Raw genomic sequence first — 12,228 nt, forward strand, 5'->3', positions numbered from 1 at the left:
ATACTCTCATTCTTCTGTTGTATCTGCTATTTTGTGCCTTCTTTGCCTACAATATGTCTGTGGCACCGCTCAGAATTACACCTGAATGGTTAAACTTATTTTTCTCTGCTAGCAACACTTGAAAGATAGAGGACTTTCCTCTTTCAATGGGAAGATGGCAGGAAAGCATCTTCTCAAAATGAAAAAGAGAGGGAAAGTAGTGTAACTACATGGCAATACATCATCCACGGCTAAGGAGAAAAAAAAAAACAACTCAAAAAGCAGACACATGCTCATTCTGAAAGAAACATGGAAATATGGCACATTTGCACTGTCTTATTATCAGTCCAAAGCAGCCTGAAAAGTGTCGTCATGCTCTACCAGGGTTCTCTGGGCTTGGGTACACTTGGTGTACATTACAAATGGGAATTACAGCTATGGATTTGTTCCCTGGCTAGAAAATAAAACCAGAAGGAGTTCCATGCCTAAAATAAAACACGTACTCTCAGCAGGATAATTTGAACTAACTGCCGTTTAAATCATTGGCCTTAGTCCTTATTTCATAGATAGTGTTTGTGTTCAGTCAGGACAAATCTTTTACTTAAAATTAACATCTAAAAATTGATAAACTTCAACAGAAAAGGATCACTAATTTAGACAAGGTCTATGAGGAGCTAATCTATCAAGAAAACACATTTCCTAAACACTATGCTTTTGAAAGCATACCAATAACATCACTACTAAAACTAATATGCAGACAAGACCAGAGGCTCACATTTTTCATGAATTATTTCATCCCATTAGTAAGTCTTTGGGACTACATGCCTGTGTGGTAACTACTCATGAGTATCAGAAATGACAATATATCCTAACCCATTTGTTAGTAAGCGGACAGATTCTAAGCACCTCTTGTGCAGGAAAGAATACATGACTTTGTGAAAAGTATCAGAAATGGAGAACTGCTAAAGTTGTACAGGAAGTCAACACAGGCTCAACAAGGAGACCACAATGCAGCTCTGAAGGATTTGAAACTCCTACCCTCTTCTACTGAAAAAAATGACAGAATGACATCCTTACGCTTGTAGGACAGATGGTACTCTCTACAGGGTCAGTGAATACATACTGTGAAACTCCCAGGTGAGACAAAAGGGAGTGAATGCAACTAAACTTAAAAAGGAAAGGTCTCTTCATATGTAGAAACTCACTTGGTAGTATTAAGTCAATGCCAGAGCATTATGGGCATTAAAATAGGACAGTATAGCTGAATGAATCTATTAAAATTGAGACAAAAAAAATGAAGTCATTCTCCAGATAGGAAAAAACAGGAGAAAATATTTCAGAGAGCACTGAAATTAGCCAAAGAAATACTTAAAAGCAAAAAACTTTACATTCAGCAGACATGTCATACTTTTTATCCATACGTATTTCAGTTACCATAACAACTTGATCCATTCACTCAGTTATGTCATTTTTATCTCAGCATTTTGGAATTTGAATGGCTTAAGAACTGCAGTTGCTTTGGAAGCACAACGAAAACTTTAAAATTCATTTAAGAGTTCAGACTATACTTTATATTACTACTTGTTGGAAAAAATGAAGGTTTTGTACTTATTCTCCAAAGGTCAAATGATATATTTAATAAATATTAGTTATATGACTTGGAGGATAAGCTCCTGGAGCAAAAGCAGTCTTTTGTTATAGACAGCACAGAGGGGTCATAATACTTGTTTACAGCCCCTCTTCACAAACAAAATGAATATAATCGCTTTATAAACAGAATAAATGCTCTTAATGGTAAGAGCATGTACACTCTGCTCATATCTGCAGCGCAATGCTAAATAGACCATATTAACCATTCTAATTTCTGTGAGGAAAAGAAATTTCCTTTTGTCCTCTTTTGAAAGTAGTCTCATTTGGGAAGACAAGACTAATTTTGTACTTTAAAAAAACTGAAACTCTCTGTGTCTCAAACCAAGTTATTACCAACATGCACTCCATCAACTCTTTATTTTGTTTTGCATTTGAACCACACAATATGGGCATGAGACTCTGCCTGACTTTTAGATCTCTGCCTTGTTCTGCAAGCACTTTCAAGATAGTCTCAAGACAAGCAAGGAATGAAAAAGCTTATATAAAGTATTTAAAAAACATATCACAGAAAAAAATGACATGTAATCAATGCAAGATGTGACAATACATACCATGACCATCATCAAAAAATTCTGTTATAGTTGCTGATGTGCATTTGGACCAAGGCTTTGAAGCATCAATGCTAGTCAGGATGGAGGACATGAGGCGTTTATCTTCCATGGAGCCAAAGTTCTCCTCACAAAATTTGGAGTCGTCATGGGAAAGCCCAAGCAAGTGCCCTATTGAAACCAAATGAATACATTAAATGAAACCATGATTCATAATAGAGTTTAAGAGCTGGAACCCACAATCAAAGTAAAATGAAATGCATTATTTGCCCTCAAATTTCCAACAGCAGCACAAAGCATGCCACTTGAAATGTGGTATCTATGCTTGAGGATAAAAGAGTTTACATCACTGCATACAGCAAGGATGTAGTGCCATCAGCTGATTTGTCATCAAACTGAGCTGATTCTGAGCTGATTTATACCTGATGGAGACTACAGTAAGCTGTACTTATTCATATGTTCTTATTATAGTTCTCAACGTTTTCCAAATAATCTGCAGTAATAAAAACTAATACCTCACAAAGACATTCTGCCATTGTTTAGAAAGGCTTCACAGTATCTTTCTAAGTGAACACAAAAGTTCTGTTGCACTCCTTGTTGAAGTGCAAGTACCCTCTACAGCACATCAATCAATATGAATAATGTTTTCCAGTAGTCTGTCCAATGTACAATGTATTATTTTGCGGGATTTTTTTGTTAGGGTTGTTCAGTTCTTTATTTTTAAATGTATGTGGCATTGGGTATTTATATTACAGAACACAAAACAATGTGAACACAAAGCAGGACACAATGTAACTCGCAAAAATCCTGGATACTCAGGGGAGCCCATTCCATTGCTAGATTAGGCCTTATATAACAGAAATCTTCACTTCAATTCAGTGATTCCTACTTTCTCTAGCCTCTGGGCAGGCAACATATTGGTTTCTCTGTAAACATCAGGTTTAACGTTAATTTTCACATGTGCATTGGTTTATCTCACAACCAATTTACTGTCCAAGAGGTATAAGAATGAATGGGTACCAAAGCTGCAGGGAGCTCAAGCCTGAACTTAGTTTCAATCTCACCCTTGAGGTGGTTAGTAAGATATCCAGAGTTATGCCACGAGTGCTTTTAATAAGGGCAAAAACCACCCACTGCAGTCACTGCAGAGAAATAAATCTGATGCACTCAGATAGCTGGTGTGGCTGGAGAGACACATTTTGTTATTCTGCAATGACTAAAAGTCTTGTACATACACTAGGTTTTATGTTTTGGTTAGTTGAAAGGTGACAAAAGAAGGAATACTGATGGCAGAATAGCATATTCTGATATCCATAGTAACAGCCATGACAACAGTATAAACAGTAACAATACCTACAATACAGGCTGGAAAAAAAAGCAGAAAATCAGTATAAATGTATGTGTCGTATATAAAATTTATGATATGCTGTTTTCATCTGCTTTGGAATAGAGGCCAAGAGGAAGAAAATAAAGGCAGCACTCACTGTCTAGCTGTATCTGAGACTCTGAAAGTAGCTATCTGACTAGAAGTATGCAATAAGTCTGGAGAAGACAAGAAATAAGGGTTTCTTGCAGTCCAGCTCCCAGTGATGCTGAGTTCCTGATCTAAGGATGGAACTCCGAGATTTGAAAAGAGAACCTTGATCTGTCATCTCATTTATACCAATGATGACTAAGAGCAGCCAGTCCTACTGCTCTGAAAGTAATGCCTCCTATTTACTTTCATGGAAACATCAACAGATACAAAGAGCACATCAACACTATTTGATAGAGCAAATGCTCAGCTACAAAACACTATTTACCAACACAATAATCACCATTAGTTATGCATTTTGTCAGAGATAAACAAGAGCTTGTGTGCCATGCTTGCAAAATTCTGCACTAATGGAGGTGACCCACTATGTTAACACTGTTCTGATAGCATCTTTGGGAGGATAATGATGCCCACACAGTCCATCTTTCATCAGCCCAAACAAATGGAAGTCAGAAGGCACCACAACTGGATTATTCCGTGGGTGTATTAAGACGGCACAGCCGAGATCAGCAAAATACTCCGAGGTTTACAAACTGGTTTGGGGCCTGGAGTTACCATGTTGCACAAGAAAGGTTGTCTTCTTCTCTGACCTTACTCTTGTAATTTGAGCTTTCAGCTGAATGACATGATGCAGTGATCAAAGTTGACCGTTTGTCTGATTACCAGGAAATTCAGAAGGACGACTCTATATCAAAAGACAGTGCACATCACTTTGCCCACTGAGAGCTACATCTTGAGCTTTGTCTCTGATGAGGAATTCACATGTTGTCAGACTGCCGTTTTGACTTTGGCTCATAGTGGTGACACGTCATCTTGTCACGAGTAATGATGTGATCCAGGAAACTGTCACCTTTAGCCCTGTATTGATTCAATAGGTCCTGGCAAATTTGCATACAGTGGTCTTTCTGCTCCTGTGTGAGCATCCGTGGGACTTGGTGCAAACTTAGCAATATTCCAACATTGCCACCATCTTTTCTGACACACTGAAGCTCATACTCTGCTCCATACACATTTCTGTGGTTGTAATCCATTAATTCCCGTGGATAAGCTCATCAAGATGCTCTTCATTCTGTGGTGGGACAACTATGCATAGCTGTGTGGAACATGGCTTGTCTTTCATACCACTGCCGCCACTGTCAAAATGCCCCACATACTGCCTCCCTGTACTCACATCCACTCTTACGTCTCAACAAATGTTCAGGAACTGTTGAGTAATGCAATTTTTTTCCACATGGAGGAATTCAATTCCATGTCTTTGTTTCATACGCACTTCCACGTCAGGTACCATTCTGTCAGACTGCCCCTCCGCCGTCATGTGTCACATGGCAGCAAAATGTAATGGAATATTGGTGAGAAAGTTCAGTCTCTACTGCCATACTACCAACATCTACCTCTGACACTGTGGGCCAACATAATAAAATATGTGGCACTAGTTTTGGAGCAGCCTTTTCCTTGTTGATATTTGCTATTGCTGTGCTGCACTGTTACACTTAAAAACACATTCCTGCAAGAACATAACAATTCAATATTATTTATACAGAAGGCAAGTTTAATTGCTGATGTATTTTATGTGCACAATTTGAGCTTATTTTTTTCTTGTAGGTAAAAACACTTTCCTGTGGTGATACACTATGAGCCAGATAATGCTGCTTTTATTCTGCACTGACATGCAGTAAATACATGTCAAGTTTCAATCTGACATAGTGTTGTACAAATACATGCTCTGAAGAGATGGCATCTTTTTTTTTTAAGCCAAATGCTGATGCAGAGCAAAATAATTATTATTTCAGACACATGTGTTTCTCAGACAGAGTAACCAAAATAAACAGTGCATCACTTCTAACTGATCGAACAAATTATCTGAAAGTGTCCCAGGCTAAACTTTTAATGAATGTTCAGCTACTGTGTCAGTGAGGACTACTACCTTTGACTTTGCCAAAATCTAAATACAACGATGGTGAGAGTTTTCAGGGAATATGAAGATGATATTGATTTTGGCTGCCTTTATACATAATGTTATCATTATGTTTGCATTCACTGTTTGCAATGCAGTGAATGGCACCAGGTCGTACTTCATATCTGAGAAGCACAGCCAATGTGTTAATGAACCTCAACACATGCCTAGTAGTAAAATAACTAGAACTTCTCTGATGACATTTAATAATTATTTGTAGCAAATTTTCTGCTAACTTAAGCGAACATTTTCTGGAGAGGGCTTTAGACATATCCACTAACATTTGCTGACATACCCTTGTATATACGGTATGGTTCTGCACTTAAATCAGGTCTGCAAATGCACTGCTTTGCTGACTTGTTCTGGAGTTTCTTGTGATTTACTTCCAAGTCCACTTGAATATGCACATACTTCCAATCAATTGAACAGAAGTACTTGCATAAAATTAGTCCAGCAAGCATGAAAATACCATGCTGATTAGACCTGTCCCACTATAGCAACCTTCTCTGAGACAATTCTTATGCTTAAAGGTTGCAGGAAGAATTTTTTGCATTTATTGTCCCAAGAGACCTCTTGCACGGTTGTAACACTGCAAGAAATTACTTAACTGCAGAATGCATGTGAAACAAAGAAACAAGGTCCTGTTAATGAAAAAGAAGTTTCATTTTAAGCCACTGGAATGCGTACTGAACAACTGTGCGTGAATAACAAAAACTAGAAGACTGTTCTAAAAGGCAGAATCATAGAATTATATAGGTTGGAAAAGACCTTTAAGATCATCCAGTCCAGCCATCAACCCATCACGACCATGCTCACTAAACTAGGTATGGCATGGAGTCTGCGTTTGGTGTAGGATATGAGTCGTATCTGGGCATGAATCAGCAGTCTGAGAGCTCATTCTTCAGAGTGCTCAACATTTTGTAGCACCATTGTCATGGTTTTACCGTTGACAACCACCCAAAGCTCCCCAGAACTCAATGATACAAAGGATTTAGTCTTATAGGGTGGAATTCAATTTTTTTTTTTCTTAGCACCCTGTGGTATCACTCTGCAGTGGTCCTCCTACTGAAGGTACTTCACTTACTACATGAATCTTTCTTCTGCATAATCATTCCACATCCCACATGAAAATATCTTCAATGACATAATAATAGGCACTGTCAATAAGGATGCTCAGCTTTGTCACCTATGAGACTTTCTGCTACTTAAAACATTCACTTAATCCATTTTTTTGGGGTGTAGCATCTTTCTTGCAACAATATCAGTCCCAGCCTCAGAGAGAACTCTTTGTCTTTTCTAAACATGTTTTTCAGATCCTGCGTTAGCCCCTGCAATGAGATATGTAAGTACACACAGCTTCAACTGTCTACTGTCAAAGTAATGTGGTCACAGTACATTAAACTACAGAAATTCTATAGCTGCCAATGTGAATGCCCCTGGAGCAGGCCAGGGATTTTACTGTGCTTTAGTTGGTGCCCAGCTTCCATGTCTAAATATGATACAGTCTCTGTCCTTCTCTTTTCTCTCCTACCCACCATCCTTTCTCATGTCCCATGAACTGAGCACAAGGCAGAAATCAGCACAGCTGGAGGTGAAGCATTGTGGATCTATCTGCTAATGAGCAGCCTGCTGAGGCTGAGGGAAGCCCCTTACATTCCAAAAAGCCCTGAGCTGCAGCACCCCTGAGATGTGCTTTCTGTGCAGAATTTAACTCCTGCACTGCATACTGAAATTGTTCTTCCTTTCTCTTTTCCTCCCTCACACGGACAGAAGAATACCCTTCACAAACAAGGAAGCTTGCAGCCAAATTTCAAGCCCATCACTTTGAGCAGAGAAGCTCCAAGTTTCTGCATAAAACGTTTGCAAATTAATCTCCCCCTCAGAAATGGCTGGACAATCTCTGTAGTTCAGAATAAACAAATAAAATGAAACACTTCTCAGGCTTCTCTATTCAACACAGAACATTTCAACCCAAATACTTTGTCAAAAATACAAGAAACTGAAACAGGGTCATCTTCTGGAAAGTGTCCAGCTACTGGCTTCACCTTTAATTAGAGTGCACTGTAACTTTTATCTTCATGGTGATAAATGGGGTGAACTGAGGACATACCTCATTAACAGTTGCCTACTTTGGGTTATTAAACTGGGCCTTTGTTCGACAGTATGATGAGAATTAATCACTTACCTGGCATACTTATGCTTTTTGAGAGGTTCCCTAAGTCTTTCTGAGTCTCTTGTTGCTTTAAAAATTTTTGAAAATATCTTTTTTAACATCATAAGAAAAGAGGTAGTGAATAGCTTCCCAAATATAGAACTCTGACAGTATTTGAGCTCTTATATAAGCCACCAGTTACATTAATGAAAGTAATAACTGTTCAGGGCACTAAATGTATGAATTCTATTATCTGTACACATTGATTTGCTTGTTAACTTTGTATGTATGTTGAATGCAACTTTCGAATAATTTTGTAGAACTAAAATTCCAAATTCTTATCATGACCTAAATCTTTCTCTATCCAAACTTCTGGTTTTAAAACATTATTGTCAGACTTAGATTAAGATATATAACAAGCTTCTGATGACTCTTAAAACTGTTTTGGTTTTTCATTAGAAATAATAAAAATTTAAAATACCACAACAATCTGTAATCTCTAAGGTATGCCCTTTTTAGCACAGAAGTGGGAGAAACAAAGTGTTTCCATACCTGTGCCTTTCATCCTTTTGCATCCAAGAGCAAGACAACAAGCATTTTCCTTTCTATTTGAAAAGTCCCCTCCCTACCCACATGCATGAACATGCTGGTATTATGAAGTATTGCCCAGGACATTAACATGGTTATTGGTAGGGTACTTCCTGTTATAAGAACCAAAGTGAGAAGGTTATGGGTGATCCTTCAAGTGATCCTACATGTAAGCAAAATTCCAGTGAAAGCTTTGGGCAAAGGCTAAGAGACATAAGGAACACAAACCTTAAAATGAAAGCTTTTAAGAAGGATGCCAAATTTAGTATCTCACAACTCTGTACTACTATGAACTTCATACCAGGTTACTGATAAAAAGGAAGAAAGAAGGCTCCTGGCAGCTGTGTAAAATGATGACTGATTGAGAATGGGCTAGTAGATCATCCGATGTTTTCTACTTAATGAAGCATCTTACTGGTGTTGACAGTTCCCACTGAGTGAAAATGACATAATATAAATTTACCAGCAGGATGGTGTTTAGTTAAGTTATCCTGTAGGAATGCACAAAATGGTAAAAGGAACAGATGGAGAGGAGGCAGGGGTTTACCCTCATGCAAGTGAAGAAGAGCTAGCCTTGTAAATAGTTTCCTTCTAATACAGCAAAAAGACCAACCAGCTAAAAGGACTGTCAGTCTTTCTTAACAGCCTTCCTTCTCCTTTTGATGTGAAAGCAGGTATGGCTGCACCAGTAAACTATTAAAACAGTATGAAAGCAACTTGAAGGCTCTGAACCCTGATATATTCTGGAGAGCGGTCTTCACGGGAATCTTGGTGCAGAGCACTCTGTTTAGATGCTCAAGTAAGAAATAAAGAGAGTCAGCTGCAGTCATAAATCCCCAGACTCTGGTTCACCTTCACTTTCTGCATTCCTGACAGTGGACCTCGCACTGCACAAGGTCCCACTACTAACTACTGAAGGCCAGTACCTACTGCAGACCAGTGGCAAATAATAACTCCAATGGGATTAGAAAGAATTTCTGCACCTTGTAGGAACAGGGTATGTATTACTGATATAAAGTGGGAATACTCCAAAGTATTTCTAACAAGTCATCTAAAACTTCTATCCTCACTAAGTATCAGAATACAAAACACTCTGCAGGTACATTAGAAGCACATCAGAGCTATGTTGGATGTGTTGTAAGGCACATTACACCACAGCTATTTTCTTCCCAGGAGTACTGGGAAGCAAAACAACAATATGAGTATTTCTGAATTTTCTTAAAACATGTTGTGAGACTATCTGTAAAGGTTCTCTGAGCCAATAGTGTGCAGAAGTCATATAGCCTCATTTTCCATTGATGTCTCAAGTATAGGAATAAAAAAAGCAAAAAAGAGCATCAATGTACAGCAAGTAAAGCTCAGCTTTTGCTACATTATAAATCATGGTGGTTAACTCTTCTGGAAAAAAAAATACCCTTGTTTATGAACATACAGAGATCTCTAGTACTTAAACTCAAGAGCATATCAAAGTACAGCTCTTGCACCACAGAACACATGCAAAGTGACACAATATGGTAAAAATCCTACAGTCATTGTAATTTCTTTTCTTAGAAAAGTTCTGTGCCAGTTAAGCATTTATTTTTCAGTGAGGTCAAGCCTTTCACCTAATTTTCAGTGAAGATGACTGAGGTACAAAAGAAGGTCAAGTGATTTACCCAAGGTTACCCAGTGAGTCAGAGCAACTCCTGGAATCAGGATTCAGGAACCTCCTGGCTCAACATTCTTCGGTTTAAATTACCAGGCCATGAATTCTGCACAATTCTCTTGCTCTCTCCTTTTCTAACAACAGATTGTCATTTCTTTGTGCATGCACTTTTTTTCCAACTTGTGCAAGTACTTGGCTTGTAATTAAGAACCACATACTGATATCAGTCATAGATGGAAATCCTTCTGAAGTAATGAGAAATTTGTGCAACAAATGATGAACCTAAGCAATAATGATTAATGAAATTGTTTTTTTTTTACAAAACAGCAGCGTTTTGAATTACACAGGCTTACAAAAAACAAGCACAGAATGTAAAACTGGTTCTTCCCCTTTCTTCATACTTGAACTTTCCTTCCAATGCTCTTTTCCTTGACTGCTATCCATTATTTATAAAAGAAAAAAAAATCACTTTCTCCTTTAAGTCTACAGCACAAAAGCAGTTTTTAGTGTTTCTGGCTTAAAGGAATTCCTCAGGCTGAAAGAAACAATAGTCTGAAGTGCAGTTCCTCTTCAGGAGCATACGTAAAAAAAGCCACAATCAGACATTCATACACCAGTCGTGCAGACTTTACACAAAACAAACGTCTACTGAAATGGCTTGTTATTACAGACTTCTGTGGGAGATCACAGATACATAAGCCCAGTCAGACAATTTGCTGACAAAATCTGTCCAGGCAAAGCAGATTAGGCAATTAGAAACTACTGTGTCCACATCAACTCAAATGATCATTAAAAGATGTTGTCTGGTATGTCCGTTCCACATCTGCTGTTTTGTGCGCCATGTACAAGAGAAGTGAAAATTCTAATGAAGAAGTGGGATATGGTGATTCCAATTTCATGCTTGTCCAGCTCAGGACAACTCACAAGGAGTATAATTTGCTGTAGCTCATAGTAAATGAATGAACTCCAGGAGAGTAGACAGTGCAAGATTGAATACATTACATTGCCTGCTGTCTGTTTCTGGTGTAATTCTGCTTGAAGTATTGTCTGCACAAAAACTACATGATCATATCAGCAGTGTTTATCTGCCAAGGACAAAAGCAATCCCCACTTTAATCTGCAATATGGAAGAGTGGGGGGCTCAGGCACTGCACACAGCCAAAGTGAACTTTTATTGATAACAAGTGTTCTGAAACATTAGGCAAAACCCAGCTTCATTCTCAATTCCCTCATGGATGCAGAGATCATAATACATCCATCATTATACCTACTTCTCTTCATGCTATGATGTTTTATGATCCACAGCAACTTTTCAAAACATAGCATTGTTTAATTCAATTCTTCATGAGGTCACACATATACAAAGATCAACGCAACTCCTGCTGCTGTGGTTGCTTCCTGAAGTCCCTGATAGAGAATTCTGTTCTCATCCCCCTCTCTTCTCTTTCAGGACCGCTTCACATTTGCTAAGAAGGCAAAGATCCCTAAACTAGTCAGATTCAGAAGTACAGGGTAGATAAAGAAAAGCTCAAGCACATTTAGGAAACAAGGATTCACATAACCTTTCCCCTTTCTGCGTCTCCATTTTTCCACACAAAAGCCATTACAAAATGGTTCAGCCTCACTAAAAAACGTTAGTTTTAAGCACAATGTGTGCTGCAGGTGGAAAAATTATATATTGCATATAATGCTATAAGCTAGTCACACTATTGTTAGGTAAGCCAAGTGTTTCTTAGTCAAAATTTTAAGCAGTGAACTTTTGTACAGCTGATGTTTGCGTTTTGAAACATCATGTAAAGCTTCTGCCCTACTTCTCAGATTGTTCATCTTTTCTCTTAACTAAAGGGAAGGGCTTAAATCAAGTTCATAAGGGCTTAATACAAGTGCTCTTGCTAGCAGATGTTTAAATAAAAACTTGAAAAAGGTTCAAAGAGAAAGAATCAAATAATATTCCTGATGTATGTCATCAGAGCAGATTTGGATGACTGTAACTCCCTTTTTTTTTTTTTGTTTTAAGAATGCAACTCTGCCTAATTATGATTACCTGGATACTTGCCCAAAACTCTGTCTGTCATGAAAGAAGTCATTAATACGAAAGTCAAATATCATTCACCATTTTTTCATGTTCCTATGATATGCTATGCCCTTGGCAATCTATCCCCCTTGAAATGAAAGTCT

At 38.1% G+C, this 12,228-nt stretch overlaps 1 protein-coding gene across 1 annotated transcript in view; it reads right to left on the reverse strand.

Annotated features, from left to right (window-relative positions):
• Positions 1–12,228, reverse strand: part of ADAMTS5 (ADAM metallopeptidase with thrombospondin type 1 motif 5) — a 45,541-nt gene that overhangs the window by 14,692 nt on the left and 18,621 nt on the right. Inside the window, exon 3 of the mRNA XM_048947079.1 lies at positions 2,181–2,348. Within this exon, the coding sequence (XP_048803036.1) occupies positions 2,181–2,348 (168 nt within the window). The remainder of the gene's footprint in view (positions 1–2,180; positions 2,349–12,228) is intronic.

The sequence above is a fragment of the Lagopus muta genome, chromosome 1, assembly GCF_023343835.1.
Source record: "Lagopus muta isolate bLagMut1 chromosome 1, bLagMut1 primary, whole genome shotgun sequence".
Lineage (NCBI taxonomy): Eukaryota > Metazoa > Chordata > Aves > Galliformes > Phasianidae > Lagopus > Lagopus muta.